The sequence below is a fragment of the Macaca thibetana genome, chromosome 14, assembly GCF_024542745.1.
Source record: "Macaca thibetana thibetana isolate TM-01 chromosome 14, ASM2454274v1, whole genome shotgun sequence".
NCBI classification, from domain to species: Eukaryota; Metazoa; Chordata; class Mammalia; order Primates; family Cercopithecidae; genus Macaca; species Macaca thibetana.
This window is the reverse complement of record NC_065591.1, coordinates 57,240,442-57,262,206: the sequence shown is the minus strand read 5'-3', so window position 1 is coordinate 57,262,206 and position 21,765 is coordinate 57,240,442. Positions and strand designations below refer to the sequence as shown.

The following is a 21,765-nucleotide window of genomic DNA, read 5'->3' as shown; positions in this document are numbered from 1 at the left end:
GAGACCAAAATAGACCTCCTCTTGGTGCTGCCCACAAATAGGGCCTGCTGTGAAGTTCCTTAAATGGAAGCTCATGGGGCAGCCACCTGGTCTGACTCTGGGACACAGGGTGACACAGGGTGGAGTAAGGAATCAATTCTCGGGAGGGAGAGGCGGGTCCCAGCTCTAGGGAAACGTCCATTTTCATGTGCTAAAGGCATATTTGTGGGACATGTTCAGAAACAGACAGCAAGAGAAAAAGGCAGTTCCCACAACCACAGAGGCCAAGTGAGTGGCCATGCCAGCACTGAGCCCCGGCATCCAAAGGGTGAAGCTTTTAGGCGAGCAGCAGCCAGTGATCTCAGCTTCCCCCAGTCCTAATGCTCCTGAAAGGCTCTCTCCTGCTCCCTGTAATTGGGCATCAGTAGTTAATGCAGTATTGACTGCATTACACGCTCCCGTGCCTCCCCTCACTAATGCCAATTGCATCACCTTGTACAGTCACCGGCTTGCTTAGCCAATAGCTGTTAAAAGCAATCCAAATCATGAATCATATGGGAAACTTTTAGCAAGACACCACCATCCAAGGAGACAATTTACAGTTGAGTTAATCTGGGTACATTAGCGAGACATGGATTCTGGACGACAGACCAATTTATGTTGTTTCCCTGTCCCCCTCTTAGTGCTGCTCTGTGTGAGCAAATGAATGGAAGAGCAGGGAACAGAGAGAAGCACCTGCTTCTTCACCCAAGGCTCGGGGATGTGTGTGTGTGTGTGTGTGTGAGGGGGTTACCCATCTTTACAGACACTCTGCCTGGCTAAGTTTGGGCAGGAAGGGGAAGCAGCTGTATGTACAGCTCAGGATGTGATGCCTCATTCCCAGCAGAAAGGAGGGCTGCCACTGGGGCTGGTTATGGTAGATGCAGATGGTAACCCTCCCACGCCCCTGCTTCTAGGCACTGGGCAAGTACATGATTTGGTCCCCACCCTGCCAGACTCACAAGGCCTTTACCAGGCCTCAGCAGGCAGCAGTGTCCACTTGGCTCTGCCTTCCTGCTGATGGGCTGGGGTCTCTGGCATGGAACAGCATCAGGGCCTGCCTGCCTCTCCAGGGCTGGGACAGTGGTGAGTACACTCTGCCAGGAGAGGCCCCAGGACTCTCTGTGGCCTAGAACATGAGGGTCTATCCTAGGAAATCCTACTGGTGGCCCAGCAAGGGCTGGTTCGTACCCAAGCATAGCCATGTGCCGGTTCTGGTGGATCAACTGAGTCAGCTGTGGAGGCTGTGCTCCTAGCGGTCATTCACAATTGAAGACTCCGCTGTCTGGTCCTCCTCAGTCCAGCTTCACTCTCTTTGGCATTTTTACTTATTAAAAATGCTCTAGGAATCATGTCTGGTGTTTAGTTCCACAACCCGCCTGCTGCTTCCTGTGGTCATCCCCACCTTCCTGCTGGGCCTTTGCAAAGACCGTTTATACCCAGCCCTGCCCTTCTCCTGTGTGCACCTGGGAGTATCCCAGCATCCCCAGCTGGATGCCCCAGCATCCTCTCCTACCCAGTCCCACACAGACCAAAGCTCTCACTGTTCTTGGGCCCTCTCAGACTCTCTGCCGTCTGCTCCTACTCAAAGGCCTCTTCTCAAACAGCCCAAGGGCTCATTTGACTTGGGTAGGGTTCAGAGCTGTAGCTCTCTTTGCTCCCCTGGGACTTTAACCCTCCCCCAAAAGCCCACTGCCTGGTGCCAGCCCAAGCCGCAGGTGCCAGGGGAAGAAGGGCTGTTTCTCCGGGAAAGTTGGAGCTCAGCTGCCTTTCCCTGACAGGCAGACACAGCAGCATTTAGAAAGCCCGGACCCTGAGTTCCAGTAAAGTGGAGATGGCTAGGCCAAGAGCAAGCATCCAAATGAAAGCAATTAATCTTAAAACTCGAAGTTTAACCGTTTGCAAAACAGATCTTTCCGTCTCTGTGGTGACCCTTCACTGCTCGACCTAATGGATTACTTTATTAATAATGCACTGTGCTTAAAAGCAAAAAAAAAATTTTTTTTTCTGACGATTCAATACTTCAGAAAGTCTCTTAAACCCGTTGCTACGGCAAAACGATTGATATTTTATTATCTTTCAGAAGTGCAACATGAAAGCCCTGCAGCCCAGCAGAGCGGGAGCTTTGGTCCTCGGCAGCTGGCAGACCCGACTTCAACCAGAGGAGCCCCAGCCTCTCCCGACAAGATGCTGTCAGGTGGAGAAAAGGCGTTGGGGGTGGTTAATAGCAGCCCTGAGTCCCTGCTGCAGCCAGACAAAAGGTGCTGTATGCAGGGAACGCACCCTTTGGGGGAGCTGGGGGGTGGGGGAATGCTGCCACCCAGTTCAGGTAGCCACCTGCTGAGAGGGCAGAAGTGTTCAGGAAGGAGTTAGGTGGTTGGTTTGGAGGAGCAGATGAGTGGATCCAGAACCTTTCTCCCTCCTCCAATTGAAGGTGCCATCTTCAAGGTTTCCTGGAACTAGGGGAGGCCAGACTCCTCTTAACAGGGAGTGGAGTGCAGATGCATGAGCAGAAAGGTTGCTTTTGAAAGACAGCTATAGGCTGGGCAGGACAAGAATAGGTGGCTGCTTAGGACCCCAGTGGCTGTGCTTGTGCTGTAAGAGACCCCAGAGCCCAGCAGCTCCATGGTAGTGGGCACCATATTGTTTAGACTGGACAGTCTAGGCTGGGGATGGAGGGGCATCTGGAGCTCTGTTTCACAGCTCTAACAGAAACCAGAAGAAACATCTGCCCAGGGTGCTTGAGGTACACCGCAATTTGGAGGCAGAGAGCTGGCTAAAATGACCTCCAGAAATCCATTCCCACTCAAGGCTCATCTGAAACCCTTTGTATTATCTCAGAGCCGGAGGCATCATGAGGTGCTTAGGCAGAGCAAGATCCTGGGTGCAGGTAGGGGGTGTCATCTTGTTGGCATGAGACCAATCTCCCCGGCCTGAGGCCTCCCATGTACAGAGCCTGAGTCTTCCGGATTCCTGGCTTGGGCCTGGGGAGCCAAGCATGCCAAATAACCTCTGCTCAAGATGAACCCTACATGCTCCCCATAGTGACAGTATCCCCAGGTACCAAGGAAGTGCCCTCTGCTCTGGCTTCTCCAAGCCTTTCATTTTTACCAAGAGGGAAAGTGAAGCATGACTGTTCCAAAGTAACATGAGGAGTTCGTGATGAAAGGCACTAAATCAAGGTCTCCTCCCTCCCTGTCTGGCCTGACCCCAGACCCCTTCTTCGCCTTTTCATTCTATATGAAGTTCTCCGATGGCCTACATGGGGCTCCAAGGAAGGGGTCCTTGTGAATAGAGAAGACATACTGAAGATGATGTCCCACCCCAGCTAGCCCAGAAGCACTGAGGTTTCCCCCATCTTCTCTCTTCCTACACCCATGCTGAGAGCCACAGAGCCTCCTAGATGCCACCCCCAGGCCAGATACTTCAAGTTCCACCTCCCTGCTGGATGTCTCAGAAGACAGTAGGCAGCCTGGGGGCATCAGCACCTGGCAGCAGCAATGCGAGCATCCTGTGTGACCCTGAGCAAGTCACTTAGCTTTGCGTTTTCACCAACTGGTCACATCAATAACAACGCTGCCCCGGGGGCAGAGGGCACGGGTCCAGCGGGCACGGGCCCAGCGGGCACGGGCCCAGCAGAGACTCCTGAGTGGAAGGTCAGAGGATGGCCACTACAGTCACTTTAAGAGGATTCCCGCTGACTCAAAACAAACCTACCCTTTTGGTACCTCACCAATGGCAGAACGCCGGCGGCAGCGAGGACACCAACAATCACAAATGCCCCTACACCACCAACACACAGGCCTCACCTACAGGGCCGGAGGTCCTGGGACAGCCAGGGTACCGCCTCTCTCCTGACCCTGGGGACTCATCTTAGGGCACCCACTTGGCTTTCCCCTCAAGGGGTCTGGGATCCCCAACCTTCTAGGACACTTAACTGCAGGGCACTCCCTGCCAGGAAGGCTTTGGGGTCTATGGGACCACCTGCTAGTGGCTTCCAGCAGCTATGGGCTCCTCTGTTCCGACCTTTCCCGTGCCCTGCAGTTTTCTAGGGTGCATTGAGGCTCGACCACTGAAGGTCCGTGCCATTCTCGCAGCCGCCCCCGCATGAGTGCTACTGGCCGGCGGCGGGACACTTTCTTCCTCTGGGCCAAACTCCCGCCTCCGCGCTCAAAGAGACAGGGAGATAGCGGGCCAGCACAAGAGGTGGCTCTCTTTCTCATCGAGTCACGCTCATGGAGATGTGCCCCGAGGGTCCAAACCGCCTTCCCCTCGCCTGCCGGGCACCCCGGCTCTCGCGCCGTCCTCCCGCGCTCCCGCTTGCCCCGAGCTCTGGAGTACGATTCTCCCCGAAGCCGCTGATTTGCTCAGCGCTCAGTGCCTCTCGGGTTACGCGGCGGCGGGGGCGAGGGTGATGGCTGCGGTGTGAGCAGCAGCCGCAGAGACGAAATGCTTAAAGCGAACCTCCGCGGCGCGGAGATCGCAGGGGAGCCGGAGCCTCCACGAGGCCCCGCGGCGCAGCACACGGCCGGTGCACAGCTCCTTGGCTCACGGCCGGGGTCCGCGGGGCGTGCGGCCCGGGGCGCATGCAGCCCGGGGCTCGCCCACCTTCTCCCCCGGCAAGTTCCGCCCGGCTGTCCCCAGGTGCTTCCCCCTGCCCCAGCCCTGGTCCCAAGCGTGCCGCCCGCCCCGCAATCCCCGCACAGCCCAGCAGGTGTGCGCCCGTGTTCCCGCGTGTGTGTGCCTGCGCGCCGCAGCGGGGGGCAAGGGGGCGAGGGGGTGAGGGGCGTCGAGACCCCGGCCCGCCACCTACCGTCCTCCTTGTCCAGCACCATCATCTCGGGCGCTCCGTGTCCAGCCGCAGCTAGGCTCGGCCGGGAGAAGGGCGCCGACTCGGGGCGCGCTTCGGCGGGGCGGCCGGTCCTCGGGCAGCTAGCGGGCTCTAATTACCCGCTTGTCCGGCTCTTAACCTAGATTGCACTCAGCTAGAATTACATTCAGGAGTGAAGCACTTCGCAGATACAAAAGCAGTCTCACCTACTTTTGTGCCTCAGAATTGCAAGGAACTACGAACTGCAATTTAGAGAGAGAGAGAGAGGGAGAGGGAGAGAGAAGGGGGAAAAGAGGATCAGAGCCGTTTCTTTGATTCTCACCTTCTAAATGGCTCAATTTGCCCAGTATAATCTGTCTTAATGTAATTGCATTTGATAGCTCATAACCCTGGCTCTGGCAACGACACAGCTTTCAGCCTCATAAAGTGTTTTCCCCTCGGATTTAATCTGAATCTCAATCTAAAATTATATTCAAAGAGATGGGGGAATCTCGCGGCCGTCTCCCGCTGCCTTTCTCCCTCAATGTATGAGGTTTGCACTCCTGCTACTGAATAAATGCACACATTTCCCGAGGCCCCCTCCCTCCCGGGTTAATGGGGGAGTGGAGACGCACGGCTGCCCGGCTCCGCAGCGCCACCTGGAGGCCTCTAGGTCCCAGCTCGGTGAGCGTCTCTCCTCGGATCCCAGGGTCGTGGTCTTCAATGTTTGTCAGGAGGATGCACCCCATGTATTACTCCCAGGCCCTCAGCCTTGATTTTTGTCTCCTCTTCGAGCAATATTTCTCTGATCACATCCTTTCCCTTCCTATCAGCTCTGCCCGGAGTTTCTGGTTGCTTCCCGGATTGTCTGGCAACGTTAACCCTCTTCAGGGCACAAACAATCCTACCCTGAGTCTTACAGCACTACTCCTGACCCCAGCAGCATCCCCAAAAGCATCCTAACTCCATGGAGTAGGAGAGCTTATCTCAATTTCTCTCGAAGTAAGCCCAGGCCTGGCCTTGAAAGCCTTTCTCATTCTACAAATATTTACTGAGCGTATATTATGTGCCAAGCACAGTTCTAAGGCACTGGGGATACAGCACTGAACAAAACAAAGATTCCTGCTACTATTATGAAATTGACAATTCTTGCTCTGTAAGTCATAAGGCAGGAAAAGGGACAGTGTCTATCCCTTGTCCTGGACCCTGCTTCTCCCCAGAATCCTGGGGCTGATGTTCTGGCTGCCTACCCTAGGAAAGCAACCTACTCACCTACTTTTTTCTTTTCTTTCTTTTTTCTTCTTCTTCTTTTTTTTTTTAAGATGGAGTCTCGTTCTGTTGACCAGGCTGGAGTGCAGTGGTGTGATCTTGGCTGACTGCAACCTCCGCCTCCCAGGTTCCAGTGATTCTTCTGCCTCAGTCTACCAAGTAGCTGGGATTACAGGCACACACCACCACGCCCAGCTAATTTTTGTATTTTTTTAGTAGAGACGGGGTTTCACCATGTTGGCCAGGCTGGTCTCGAACTCCTGACCTCATGATCCACCCACCTCGGCCTCCCACAGTGCTGGGATTACAGGCGTGAGCTGCTGTGCCTGGCCAGAAGGCTACCTACTTTAAAATCCCAAGTCTTTTTTCTTTGCCTAGACAGTACAGAGTTCCCGCGTGGGATAGAAATAATGATTTTTCTCCAGTTCAAGGAGGGGTCCAGACAGATGTGTTGGAGGCTTGGTCCTGGCAATCACTTCTGAGGACTAGACCCAGGGAAAGGGAAAGGGGCTGAAGGACCGCCAGTTGGGATTTTATCTCATCTCTGCCAATTACCAACAGTGGACCTTAGCAAGTCTCTTTCTTTATCTGGGCCTCAGTTTTCCTGGTTGTGAAGTGGGAGACCTACCTTCCTGCATCTACGGTTGTTGTGGGGATCAGGTGAGCTAATGCATGTTAATATGCTTTGTAAACTGTGGCACTCCAGACAATGCAGGGGTTTGGGGGAGATTATCCGGTTTGAAGGAGACCTGGAGGCTAGGTCTTACCCCTTAAACCCTGGGAGGCCCCAGTGCTTGACAGGGGTTGGGGGCAGGGGGCTGCAGCCATCTTCCTCTCTGCTAGGCATGGAAGTCAGGCTTTGAGAAAACAGAAAAGCACTGCTTCTAATGAGATGCCTCATCTGCAGCTCAGAGGGTTTCACTTTCCCCCTCATCTTGAATACTTAATCCTAATAGTCCTTGAGTATATTTGATGTTAAATATATCATTTTGCTCAGACTCAGCATGCCTCAGGACTGCGAGCTTGATCTCTCCCCTGCCACTGCCGCCAGACCCATGCCCTCAGGGTCTGAGAGAGGCTTTGGCACTGCTGCCACTGGCATATTTGGTGCCAGCCCCTCACACCTGCCAGAGCTGGGGGCTAGACAGTGTAGCACGCACAGGGCCTTACAGGCTGGCAAGCAGCAGCTTCTTGCCGTAGAAACCTCGGTGCTACTGGAGGCATTCACTCCATCAGGGCTGCATGCAGCCTTACTACTGACCTCCAGGGGCGGCTTCTCCTCACTTTCAGGGACTGGCCCTGACCCACAAACCAGAACTGGGTTAGCTGTGGCCACCCTTCTACTCTCTTGTCCATGAGTTTGTCTGAATACCAGCTCACCTCAGCCTCCAAGGTACCTAATTGGCAGCCACATGGCTGGCATCTCTTTGGGGAGTCAGGGCCCTGTGCCCCAAACCCAGGGACCAGAGCTGGCCTGGGGTGCTCAGCAATGGGCTGCAGAAGCAGGTAGGGCATGCCAGCAGGGGACTGGTGCTGTGTGTGCCCACAGGTGGCTCTTTCTGCACCCCCAGTTGTGAGCATGGTACTCCTAAACTGATCTGGAGAGGAACCTTCACAGCAAGTCTTGGAGGGTTTGGGTGGCTTGACCTTCCAGCCAGGAAGGGGGTTGCTGGGTTGACAGAGGCAGATAGGAACATCACTCATCCCATCTGATGTCCTCTTTCCGCTCACGGGCAAGCAAGTAACTCCCACCCCCACACTCGCCCCACCCCCATGCTCACCCCACCCAAGCTGCTTCTAGGTCCAGGGACACGCCCACACCACCAGAGTGGAATCCTCAGATCCCCTGGGGCTGCAGGAGGTAGTTTTCACCCAACACATTCCACAGGTGATGAGCATGTACTCTCACTTCAACAAGCCAAGAGTGCTCCAAAATGCCCTTGAAATGCCTCTGGGGATGGCAGGGAGAGGACAGCTATCAATCCCCAAGGTTAGTTTGAGGAGAAAGCGGGTGCTACTGGCTGTCTTACAAATATCTGGGCAGGTCCCAGCAATTTGCCCCTCCACCTGGCAGGAAAGTCCTGAGGAAGAGTTCCTGCATTAGGAGTGGGACGCAGGGCTTGAGGGCCCAGGCAGACTAGATATTCCAGAACTCTTTGGTGGAGACTGTCAGATGTGCCTCAGCCAGAGGGCCTGCTCCCAACACAATGCAGCTGCCTCCAAGATGGAGTTACAGGCTAGCCACACAGGTGATGCTCAGAGAGGTATTGGGGTGATGAGGACCCCTTCTCTGTGGCCACCACAGTTGACAGGACAGAGTAAACCTACAGACTTCATAGTGCAATCAGGATGCCTGCTGGCCACTTTCAGATGCCTCGCCCTTCCCCCTACTTACACAAAAGCAGCCAATGCTCAGGAATTTGCAACCCGCTGGAGTGAAGAAGTGCACAGTCGGCAAACTTTTCCTCTTTTGGTTTCTGGAGAGCCTGGACAGATCTCCTTGTAAGCTGCAGTTATAAATTGTTAGGCCTTATGGAGGCCCAAGCCAAATCTGCACCATAGCAAAGAAATCTCCCGTACCCCTGCACCGCAGCCCTGAAAAGGTTGTGGGTGTGCACTGACCAACTGTCCAAGTTTGCCTCGTGACTCAAGGGTTTCCTAGGATGCAGAATGTTCAGTACTAAAATTGAGATCGCTCTGAGCAAACAAGGACAATTGATCACTATAGTGAGTGGTGGTAGGGTGGGTCAAGGGACTAGACGGACTAGAGAGGAAGGCCAGGCAGCAAGACCCTTTCCCTGCAGCCCAGAAGTTGCCTCTCAATCCCAAACCTCCCAGCTTCCTGCCCCAGCACTTCATCCTTCAGGCACTAAGGGATTGTCCCAGCCTCGGTGGCGGATGGTCTCTGGGTCAGCCAGAGCTGTGAGTTCTTCCAAGAGACTGGCAGTGGAAAGTGTAGGAGTTGGACCCAGGGATGGATGGAAATTTTGTGAGGTCCAAAGCTTACTGCAGTTTGGGCGTGGGGCTCTTTAAGAAAAGGACTACAAGCCTACTAATACCAAATTACCACCAAGGACCTGGCAGCTGAAGGAACCTGAAGGACCCTAAACTTCGCTAACTTCAAGGTAAAACCGCCTTTAGTTGGACCTGATATTTTGGACTAGATGGCCCACCCACCTATCCCAGCCAGCGTGGCACTTCCCAACATGCCAGGCTGGGTGAACTGATGGCAGCTCCCTCCCCAGCCCTGCCAGGGGCAGAGGCAATGTCACCCATGCCGAAGCTATGGAGTGCCAGACCGCAGGGACACTGCTGGCTTGACAGCACCCTCACCCCTGCACCTGCAGGATCTGTGGGCACCCCCACCCTCCCGCGGGGATCCGTTCCGCAGTAGAGAGCGGAAGGGGAACGTGCAGACACCCAGAGAGGCTGGGAGACTGGTTGGCAGTGGGCACTGCCTGGAAGCCCGCGGTGCGGGTTGCAGAGGCGCTCCGGATGCCCGCAAGGCGGCAAGAGTCCGTGAGAAAGTTCCCGGCCGGAGCGCGCAGGGCTGGCGGCCTCGTTGGGACCGGGAGACTTCCTAATCCCGCCGACGAAGCTCGGGCGCTGAGCCTGGCACCGCCGAGCCTGTCACGGCCGACCCCGGCACCTGCGCACACATCCAGCAGCCGCGCTTCCGGGAAGGCACCCATTAGCCGGAGGCGGCCCCGGGTGCTGAGGGCGCTGCCACCGCTAGCGGGGTGGACTCCGCAGGGCCAGCGCCGCAGTCTCCGCCCCGCGCCCCTAGCCCCGCGCGCCGGGCACCTACCGTCCTCCTGGTCCAACACCATGGTCCCGGAGGCTCCAGCCGGACTAGCGCCGAGGACACCTGAGGGGCTAGCGGCTCCGACTCCCGCCGCTGGCCGCCTGCGCTGCTCCCGCCGGCCCAGCGCTGGTGCCAAGTCGCGAGAGCCGCGGCTGCCGACGGGGGCAGACCGACCGGAGTCCGGAGCGCAGCCCCGCGGGCAGGGAGCGCAGGAGGAGGGACAGGGGGGCCGGCGAGGGGGCGAGACGGCCAGGCCGGGATCGCGGGAGCCTAGCGAGCAGCCGCTGCCCGGGCCGGGCCGCAGCCGGAGCCTGAGCCGCGCGCGCGTCCTTCCTCGGTGCGGGCCGCGCTCGCCTCAGCCAAGTGAAGGCTGCATTTCCCAGGGCCCCTCAGATTCCCCTGTTAATTAAATCAATTCATTATGCTCAGATCTGATTAGCGGCCCTTCCCCCCCCCCTTTGAATCAATTATTCAATACACAAACATAATTGCTTGGGCCAGAGGTGCCCGCCATTAGCTTATTTAACTCCAAGGACACTAATTACCCGCAGGGCACGGGAACTTTTCTCATTAATTCTGACAAAACACAAAAGCACAGCCAGAGTGTGTGCGTGTGAGGAACTGTATGTGTGTGTGTGTGTGTTCGCATGCCAGAGTGAGGGCTGTGTGGGGTGGTGAGCCACTGTGTGAGCTCAAGACGAGGGTGGGGGTAGGACGATTGCGGGTGTGTGTGTGCGGGTGGGAGTGTGGGCTCCGTGCCTGTGATTCTGAACGAGTGCGCCAGGCTGGGCGTGACTCTGGGTCTGGGGACTGTGGGCCCGGACTGGGACCCGGCACAGGAATGTGTAGGAGATCGCGAGAGTGCTTGTGTGTGTGACTTTGTGAATGTGACTCCGCGGCTACCGTGGCAGGCGCCCCATCCCCTTTCTTTTTTCATTATTGCCCAGCCATTCCCCGCGGCATGCTCAGCCCCACAGGGGAAAGTGCAGATCACAGAGGAGAAATTCGAGAGGATCAGGAGGCGGTGGTGACTCTGAACCCAGGCTGGGCCACAGTGTTCTCCACCCTGTCACCTGTTCAGGCTGGGCTTTGCTCTCCCTCAGTTATAAACCCCAGTTTCCCACCACCACCCCCCACTTTGCCCTCTCACTATCCCTCTCAATACCGCCCCCACTCTCAACTTTTATCCCCAAACCCTCCCCACCCCACCCTTGCACCCAGGAACCCCCAACTCCACCCACCCTAGACCTAATTCTTCACCTCCTGTCTCAAGGCTGTGCCCAGGGTGTGCCTATGGTTGATGAACTTCTCCACATTTTACCTCCCAGGAAATCTATTGAGAGAGCCAGTGAGAGAGCCCACAGAGGCAGGGACACAGAGGGTAATTGATTCCCCCAAATTAGGTTTCTGCTTTCTAAAGACCGGCATTGTTCCTATTCTCAATGTGCACAGAGGTATTGAAGATTTCCTTTTTGTTTCCTCGGGCAATGAATGAGCTTAATCCATTTGGCTTTATAAATCAGGAAACTAATATTCGCTCCTTCCATAGCAGCTTTTTAAAAATTTAATTGGTAAGGGAGGCGCAGTTAGTCACCCTTATACTGTCCCCAAGCCCCCACTTATCAAAGCACATTCTGATTGAGGGGTAGAGAGAAGGGAGGGAGCTCATCCTGATTCCTCCAGCTCTCTTCCATCCTCTCAAACAGACCGACATAGTGTCTGGGAAAGTTTGTAAAATGACTGCACGAATTATATTTAATTTGGTGAAGAAGGGAGGAGCACTCAGAGAGACTCTTCAGAATGATCTCCCAAATCAGCTGCTCTCAATTCCCCAGGAGTGACTGCCTAGATGGGTGCTGGCTGTTCCACGTACCAAGGCATCTGGTAGGGCCTGAAATTCTGTACCCCTTCACCCTCCAAGCCATGTAGCTGGCACGGACTGCACCCACCCAAAGAAGGCACCTTTTGCTACTTTGCACAAAGGCACCATACAGACTAGCAGGGCCCTGCAATTGGGTGTCTCTGCTTGGCCAGAGTTCACACTCAGAGAAGCCAGCCTGAGGTGTAAGCACCCAGACTCCCTGTTCCCACCATCACTTGCAGCAAGGGCCTATGTGAGCTCTTAAAAGACCAGCCTCCTGGTTTTCATAGAGAGAAAGAGAAAATTCAGAGAGTGTAAACATCATGAGGTGATCACGGATAATGAAGCAGATGCCCCGCCCTATCTCTGCATTTATATGGGGCCCCAGCTTTTGGTGAAAGACACTGAATTCAGTCCACAGCTGGGATTGAGACAGGGACAGATCTATCATGAGGACTGAGATCCTCAATGGGGGCCATGCTGGCAGAGAGACAATGAGAGGAGATCCTCATGGGTGGACTAGACTGAGAAGCAAGGCCAGGAGTTTAAGGGAATAATAGTTCCAAGTATGGTGCAAGGTGGGGCCTAACTCACCCCTGATCAGCACTCTGAGAAGAAGAGGGCAGTGGTGCAAATGAGAAACTGGGTCACTAGGAGCCCTGCAGCTTGGCTATGGGAGGCCCTCTGAAACAGCTGGTCATTAGAAGCTGAGATGTCACCTTGCTGGGCCAAGAGGAAAAGAGCAGCTGGGATCAGCAACTTGGTGGCATTAACAGCAGCTCGGGCAAGATGGCAAGAGTATCAGGCAGCAGCTCTAATTATACAGACGGCATCTCTTCTCATAATCCATCATCCCCCATCTCCCAACCCTGGGATTGCTAGAGAGAAAATGAGTATCCAGAACTCAAAATCTAGTGGTGTCCAGAAGGCACTTGGGTCACACGGGTAAGCATTCCTAGGTCTCACAACTATTTGGAGAGGAAGGTCCTGGAGAGGAGAATTGGAACATCAGAATTTGGGGCTAATTATCGTAAAATCGTGGGACCTGGTATTCGGCATTTTTTTGCCTTTATGTTCCAACCTGTCTTAGCTGCATGACTGGCATGAAGGGAAAGGCTGTGTGAGCAAGAATGGATCAGAACAATAATAGGGGCGCTGTCCCTGGTGCAACAGCCAGCTTTTCCCAATGGCAGTGGAGGTCAGTATATCAGTATGTTACACTAAACATGAAGAGAGTGAATTTCCCTATCAAAAAACAGATTGTCTGAGTAAGTTATAAATAAAATACAGCCAAATGCTGTTTACAAGAAATACTCCCAAAACAAGGTGACAAAGAGACTGAAAATAAAGCAATGGGCAAAGATAGACCAAGAAAATGCAAGCAGAGAGGGAGTAGAAACAGCAATATTAATGTCAAACGAAGCCAACTTCAAAGCTAAAAGCATAAACTGCTTGAAAATTAAGAAACATCCTATTAAATTAGTACTGGATCAAAATAAGATCAAAATAGAAATTACCAATCTAGTAATGAAAATAGAGAACACAGCATATCAGACAGAACTTATGGAACACGGCTGTGCTCAGAGGAAGAAATATAGCCTCATATGCTTGAAATATTTTTAAAAATGACTGGAAGCAAATGAACTAGATATTTAATCTAAGAAATTAGAAAAGAACAAACTGAACCAAAAAAGTAGAAAATTAATGAAGTCAGAAAATAATGAAATAGAAAATAAACAAGTAATAGAAAAGGTAATTAAAAGGGAAAATTAGAACCAACACTTGATTATTTGAAAAGACTAACAAAATGGAAAAAAAAATTCCATGAAAACCTAGTTAAGAAAATAAAGCACAAATATATGATATTAGATATAAGAAAAGAGATATATCACAGGTACAGAGAAGGTTAAAGAATTATAACAATAATATGAGTAAGCCTATGAAAATAAATGTGAAAACCTGGAAGAAATGGATGACTTCAAGCAAAGTAGAAAATTATCAAAACTGAGCATAGAAGGTGTTGAAATCTCAAATAGGCCAATAAACAGAATACATTTAAAAAGATATTAAAACTATGCTATTAAAATATCACAAGGCACCATATGCTCCAACAATTCTACTTCTGGAAATATACCCAAAAGAATTGAAAACAGATTCTCAAAGAGATATTTGTACATCCATGTCCATAGCAGCATTATTCACAATAATCAAAAGGTGGAAGCAACCCAAGTGTTCCCCAATGGGTGAACAGATAAACAAAATGTGATAGATACACACAGAAGAATATTGTTCATCCTTTCAAAGGAAGGAATTTCTGACACATGCTACAACATGGATGAACCTTGAGAACGTTATACCAAGTGAAATAAGCCAGTCCACAAAAAGACAAATATTGTTTGACTTCATTTATATGAGGTACCTAGAGTAGTCAAATTCATAGAGACAAAAAGTAGAATGGTGGTTGGCAGGGGTTCAGCAGAGGGGAGAATGGGGAATTTAATGGGGATAGCATTTTCAGATTTGCAAGATTAAGAGTTCTGGAGATTGGTTACCCAAAAATGTGAATGTGCTTAACACTGCTAAACTGTACACTTAAAAATGGTAAGGATGGTGAATTTTATGTTATGTGTATTTTATCACAATTAAAATAAAACCCCACAAGGCACAGATTACATTAAAATGAGTTTTATATAACCTGAAAAACAGATGATTTTAATGTTATTTAAACTATTCCAGACAAGAGAAAAACTTGGAAATCTTCCTAGTTTGTTTTATGAGCCAGCATTTTCTGATTCCCAGACCTTATAAAGATTGAATTTTAAAAGAAAAAAAATTCATAGAACAGCTTGAATAAGAGTGCAAAATCTGAAATAAGATATTAGCTATCTTGACATGAAAAAAGTATCAAAAGAATAATACACCATGACAAAGGAGGATTTATTTTAACACCACAAACATGATTCAGCATCAGGAACTCTATCAGTATGAGTCACTACATCAACAAATAAAGGAACAAAATGTGATTATAGTAATATATGTCCAAAATCATTTGATAAAATTTAGCATATATTACTAATAAAATATGAAGCAAAATAGAAATAGAAGAAAACTAGTTCAATTTGTTAAGACTGTTTACCAAAACCCAATAGAAGATAAACAAACGTGACATTCTGAAGCTATTTCCGTAAACTGGAACTAAGACAGAATGTCCATTATTATCATTATTATTCAACATTTTTTGAGACTTTAACTCAATAAGACAAGAAAATGAACTGCTCAAAATAAACAGCTGTTTTTTGAAAGGACAAAAATATGTTTATTTACAAATTATGCAATTATTAACCAAAAATCCAATAAAATTTAGTTTGAAAGTTACTAAAATTATTAGATAAATGAGAAGGTAGCTAAATACAAGATAAATAGATAGAAAGCTGCAGTTTTTTTCTAAATGCAATGATGTGTTAGAAATGGCAATGAAATAGAGCATTTGCAATAGTGACAAAGCAAATATTTAGGAATAATTTAAAAACAACAATCATCACAAAGATAAGGGTCTTCTTTAAAGGAACTCATGAAAGCATATTGAAGGACATATAACAAGATCTGGATATATAAAAAGACAACCATATTTCTAAAAGAGAAGACATTATAAAAGCAAATCCTTTCAAAATTAATATATCAATTTAGTGCAATTTCTATTAGAATCCCAAATTTAAAAATTTTAGAACTGAAAAACATTTAACTTGAAGTGCAATTAAAAAATAAATATATGTGGCTAGTTAAGAAAACATATGAAAAGAAAGACTAATTGGAGACAACTGGCATTACTAGATAATAAAACACACTATGAAGCTACCATAATCAAATAGTATGGTGTAAGTCAGGAAGTGAGAAATAGATCACAGGAACAAAGAGACAATAAACAGGTTCAAGTACAGAAATGAATTTAATATATGATAAATGTTGCATTTTAATTCATCAGAGAAAAATTAGTAAGTGGTACTGCCATCTGAATAGACACTTCTCCACAGGAGATGTACAAGCAAACCAATAGAATCTGAAAAGATGCTCAACATAGGGAAAATGCACATCAAAACCACAGGGAGATACCAATTCACACCCACTAGGAAGCTGGAATTAAAAACTTTAGATAATGAATGTTGGCAAGAATGTGAAGAAATTGGAGCCTTCACACTGATGGCGGAAATGTAAAATGGTGCAGCCACTTTGGAAAACAGCCTGGCAGCTCCTCAAAAAGTTAAACACAGAGTCACCTATAACCAGAAATTCCTCTCCTAGGTATACACCCAAGATAATTGAAAACATAGGTCCACACAAAAATTTGTATACTGATGTTTATATCAGCATTATTCATCATGGCCAAATGGTGGAAAAAACCCAAATGTTCATGAACTGACAAATAGATATTATTCAGCTATAAAAAGGAATAAAGTACTGATACATGCCACAGGATGGATGAACCTTGAAAACATAATGCTAAGTGAAAGCAGCCAGTCACAAAATACTGTGTATTGTATGATTTCATTTATATTTAATGTCAGAATGGGCAAGTCTGTAGAGAGAGAAAGTAGATAAGTCGTTGCTAGGGACTGGGGATAGTGCTAGGGACTGGGGATAGTGCTAGGGACTGGGGATAGTAGGGGTGTGATAGCTAAGGCGTGCAGAGTTTCTTTTTGAGGTTATAAAAATGTTCTAAAATTGTGGAGATTTGCAAATCTGTGAATATATTAAAATGCATTGAATTGTACACTTTAAATGGTGAATTGTATGGTATGTGAATTACATCTCAATAAAGTTATTTCAATAAATTGTGCTGTCATAACTGGTTATTCATCTAGAAGAAACAAATAGGATCCTTACCTCCCCTAAATATAAAAATTGTGTTCCAAATGGTTTAATATTTTAAAATAAGAATAAAACATTGAAAATATTGGATGGTATTTTATTACAAAAATTTAATAGATTTGGATAATAACATGAATAAATTTATTGGGACTAACAAAGGAAAAGATAAATATACTAAATTTGATTTTCAGAACTTCTATGGCAAAAGATAGCACAAACAAAAGAAAAATACAAATGATTTATTAGGAAAATATTTGCAAAATATGCTGTATATACAAATAATTTCTATATTGTAAATAAAAGACAAAAGCCTAAAAGAAAGATGGAAAAAGAGAACAAACAGGCCATTCAGAGAGGAAATCTAAATGGTCAATAAAATGATTACCCTCATTAGTCATTAGGAAAATGCAAATTAAAGCAAAATAAGTTTTCATTATTTAAATTCATAAGATTGGCAAGCAATTTTAAAAAAGTAAAATGTCCAGGTCTGCTAAAATTTTGAGAAAATGTGTACTCTCCTTTGCTACTGAGCAAGCAATCTGGCACAATCTATTACTTTTGGGGCAGGTAACCCGGCACTATTTATTAAACATGTACATGCCTTTTGACCTATAAATCCTCCTTCTGGGACTCCAAACTATAAGGGGAAATCACCTATATATAAGGATAATCCTAATTTCGGCATTGTTTGTGGTGGCAGAAAACTGGAACCCATATGAATATCAGTGCCAATCAATGATTGAATTAATTGTCCTACAACTCTGCTGTAGAATATTATGCAACTGTTAAAAACGAGTTAGAGCAACTGACTTGCAAAGGACATCTGTGATGTTCTGTTTAGTGGGAAAAGTAGATTGCAGAGTATCAAGTAATATTATCCCATTCAAAAGAAAACCTCTTTCTGTTAAGATGCACGTGAAGGAAAGATGTGAAAGGCTGCACTTGTTCAGGTTGTCAACACTGGTGACATTAGTGAGTGAGAATGGAAGGTAAGAGTGAAGGAGAAAGTATACACTGAGCCAGGCATGGTGGCTCACACTTGTAATCCCGGTGACTCAAGAGGTTTAGGAGGGAGGATCGATTAAGCCCAGGAATTAGAGGCTGTAGTAAGCCATGATCCCATGATCATACCACTGCACCCCAGCCTGGGCAACAGAGTGAGACCCTGACTCAAAAAAAAGTATACACTTACCTTTTCATTATTCATAATGCATAAGTAATTTATAATTTTTTAAATTTAGAAATTAAATGGGAGTTCTTTTTGACACACCCTCCAATCAGTCACTGTTATTGCCCTAGTCCAAGTCACTATAATCTCTTGCATACTGCTGCAAGAGCTCCTTACTGGACCCCACCCAAAGTCCACCCTGAACCTCAATGATATAGCCTCTATTACTCCATGAGCAGCCAGGAGATTTTTAAAAGTGCAAATGAGATCTCATCAACCAACCCTCAAAGCTGTCATGGCTTCCTGTTGCTCTCCACAGCAAGCCCCCGTCCTCTCTCTGCATGTCCACTTGGCTCTGCACGAGCAGGCTCTCCTGAAGCATCTCCCATTACTGACACCCACCCTTGCTCCTATGACGCAGCATATTGCCCTTGTTGTTGTCTGAACCACCACCTGTCTCCAGGCCTGCAGATGCACCATTCTTTTCTGCCTGAAATGTTCTTGCCCCCTTTTATTTGGACCACCTCGTGTTCATCCCTTGTGTCCAGGATTAAATGTCAGGGTGGCCTCTTCCCTCAAGACTAGGTTAGGCCTCCCTGCTATACTCTGACATGGGGCCCTCTGTGCTTTTCCTCCATAGCTCTTATCACAATGATCTAGTTAATTACATAGTTATTTGTATACTTATTTGTGTGACAGTAATAAAAGAAAAACTATTAAGCTATAAGTGTTTGCATCTTCTTCTCCAGCTTCCTACCTTGAGAGAAAAATGGGTCAGAGAAGAAGGTCTCAGGGGTCCAATCCAACTCAGATATTCTGAACTTACTGTTACACTCCATGCACCCGCCACCCTAGCCCCAGCTGGGAGAATTTGCCTGGCTCAAATATTTCCCTCCACTCTTTCATTTATGTAGCCAACTAGCTTGCTCTGAGACTTGATTATGGCAACAACCTCTGCAGTGCTGATGAGCTTTCAGGCTTCCCCAGTCAGCTGTTGTAGGGGCCACTTCCCACCTCCAAATGGCTTCATTTCTGCACCTCCCACCTTTCAGAGACCCTTGCCAAGGGGGCTCCTGGATGCCCACAGCTCCCTCTGAGGTTACGAATACCCCAGCAACCAAACCCCACCCAGCTTGACTTGCAATGTCAGACTCTCAATCTGAACCCCGATTTTATGTGACTAGGGGTCATCTCCTCCCTCTCCCACCCTCCTAATCACCTGTCCACTGATGACTGGAGACCTGGAGCGATCGTGGGCTGGGTCTAAGGGTCCAGCTGTGCCACGTGCTCTGGAGGCTGGTGCTGGTCCGTGAGCTTCATGGACGCCAACTGACTGGGCTGTGGGGCTGAGCACTGTGACTCACTCCCAGAGAACAGACTGTTTCCCAACAAGCTCACCAGAGTGAACACACCCACATGCAGGTGGTCCCCTTGGAGCTACAACCGCATGTCCCAACAGCACATGCATCTCAGAAACCGTCCTTCTCCATGCTGCAGGCAGGGGCCCAGGTATGTGGGACTGATGGGAGGGCACTCCTAGTCCCCCTCCTGGTCCCTCTCCCTCAATCTCTAGTGGGGTCTTCCTGCCTCACCCCTGACCCATGATGGAAGAAGCCAAAGGGGTTCCTTCTCACCCAGCATCCAACCTATCTGAGAGGCCCTGCCAACTCCCAAACAATAGTTTGGGGGAGAAAACAAAAACAAAAACAAAACAAAAAAACCCTGAAAGCACATATTCCTCTGTAGCTGCTGCTACCTAGGACTTGACTGGGCTTCTCCAAGCCCCTGTGCTCAAATAACCCCTGTGGTGAGTCAGAAATACTTAAGTCCTATCAGGACTGGAGGTCACAGCTACCACCTGGGGCTTGTACTAGATTGAGTCTAAAGCTTGGGAGAACACACCTGGGGACAGGATGCTGATTCAAACCCTCAGAGCCTGCAGGTAGAACTGGAGCCACAGACTTGCTGGTGACGCTAGGCCTACATTGTGGCTCTGAGTCCACTTCTTGTAGATTTCACACCGTGTAACTTCCTCTTCCTGCGTGTGGCAGACTACTGGTGGCATATTCAACATGTCTTTTCCTTCCTCCTGGGCACAGGGCACTGGAGACTGTATTTCCAGCTTCCATTGCAATGGGTATAGACAAGTTACTAGTTTTTATTTGTAAGCAAAAGAGAGAGATGAGCTATTTTCACCTCTCTTGCTTACAAGGGGAGAGACCCAGTTTAGACCAATGGGTTTCCCCAGTAGGAGTTTTGACATCGGAACCCAGAGAGCTGGATTGGTTTCTCTTTGGTGGTTGAAGCTATAAGACGTAAAAGTCAAGACTCATATAGTCTGCCATGTAGATAAATTTGTTCTGGGGAGAGACAAAGACTATACCGGCATGAAGAAACAAGTTGCTTATCCACAACTTCCTATCTTCCCCCCTTTCCATAAGATGGAATATAGATATTAGAACACCCAGATTTGATTAATCAATAGCCTAAAGTATGCAAAGAAATAAGATAGAAGGAAGCTGGGTCTCTAAGTGGCCTTGTGGAGTAACCCTACCAACCTAGACTTTTTATCTCGTGTTACGACAGATAAATAATAAAGTTCCATCTCCTTCAGGCCATTGTAACTTAGGACCTCTTTGTTATAGTAGCTTAGCCCTTTTTCCTAATGAACACACTGATCCTCTGATTCCCCATCAATAAATAGTTTGAATGTGTTCTCCAAGTTCCAAGTATCCAATTCTAGACTCTGCTTTGCCAGGCCCCATGTTTCCAAAGAGCTTCCCAGGATGGAAACCTGGAGCCAAGGTTGACCCTTGATGTGCTCCCCGCTTTCTCTTTGTTTCAAGAAGTTCCCTGATGCTCACGGAAAGTCGTGATCCTGGGAGAGATGGAAGAAACGACATGAAGAAACAGCCGAAGTTCTTTCTTTTTGGCTGGACCAGGGAGCTAAGGGAGGTGGATTAGGATAGGTTACGGCCTATGTCTAAGGCTGCTTCATGTTCAAGGCCTCCAGGTGAGCCCAGATGGGTATTTATCCTGACCCTACATTTCAGCTCAGCTGCTCCAACTGTAGGGACTCTGGCAAGGCTCACTCTTCACTCTTTCTTTCTGCTATTGTAGACCAGACTGTCTGAAACTAAAGATGTGGTCCAGGCCTATGAACACAAAAAAGGTCTGGGGGCTGCTTTTCCCAAGCTCCACCTCATAGGACCACAGATGGGTTCCTGGCTCAACAGGTTAGGACCTCCTACTTTATGCCTTGCCTGAGGGTCCTAGCAGCTTGGCTCTACCACTCTTAGAATAATGTGATAACACTCAAACCTGTGCCCCATGGGATGGCCTCCGAGTCCAGTCTAGCCCAGCCTGACCATAAGCATTTGCCTAGAGGTGATCCTAACAGGAGATTGGGAGCTGGAAGCTACTAGCCTAGAACCAATCGATCTAGGATAAGCCTAGACCTGCTAAGGCCAGCAGAACCATCTCAAGGAGTGGAGGTGAGGATAAAACTTCTGCTTGCTAGTCTGGACTGAAAGCCTCCCATTCTCCTTCATGTTCCTCTTGTTAACAACCAACACTGTCTCATGCATCCTAAGGCCAGGTCTCGTGCTGAGTGCCAAGGATCATGGTCACTGTCTTAGTTCATTTTGTGCTGCTATAACAGAATACCTGAAACTGGGTAATTAATAAAGAACAGAGGTTTATTTCTACACTTCTGGGGGCTGAGAAGTTCAAGGTTGAGGGCCTGCATTTGGAGAAGGCCTTGTTGCTATGTCCTCCCATGGCAGAAGGTAGAAGGACAAGAGAACACAGTGAAGGAGAGAGAGAAAAAAAAGAGACTGAACTCATCTTTTATAAGAACACCACTCCCTCCATAACAAACTTACTCCCAAGATAACAGCATTAATCCATTTGTAAAGGCAGAGCCCTCGTGACTAATCACCTCTTAAAGGTCTCGCCTCTCAGCAGTA

At 48.6% G+C, this 21,765-nt stretch overlaps 2 protein-coding genes across 9 annotated transcripts in view; one reads left to right on the top strand and one right to left on the bottom strand.

Annotated features, from left to right (window-relative positions):
• Positions 1-10,267, bottom strand: part of LMO1 (LIM domain only 1) — a 44,813-nt gene extending 34,546 nt beyond the window's left edge. The window contains exons 1-2 of one of the 4 annotated variants that reach the window (XM_050756476.1): positions 9,906-10,259; positions 4,832-5,091 (exon numbers count right to left, since the gene is read on the bottom strand). In XM_050756476.1, the coding sequence (XP_050612433.1) occupies positions 4,832-4,856 (25 nt within the window). In that variant the 5' untranslated portion in view covers positions 4,857-5,091; positions 9,906-10,259. Of the gene's footprint in view, positions 1-4,831; positions 5,416-8,492; positions 8,606-9,905 lie in introns of those variants that run through there. The other 3 variants (XM_050756475.1, XM_050756477.1, XM_050756474.1) reach the window with 3 other exon arrangements.
• RPL27A (ribosomal protein L27a) overlaps positions 1-21,765 on the top strand; it is a 1,008,958-nt gene that overhangs the window by 565,297 nt on the left and 421,896 nt on the right. The window lies entirely within an intron of this gene.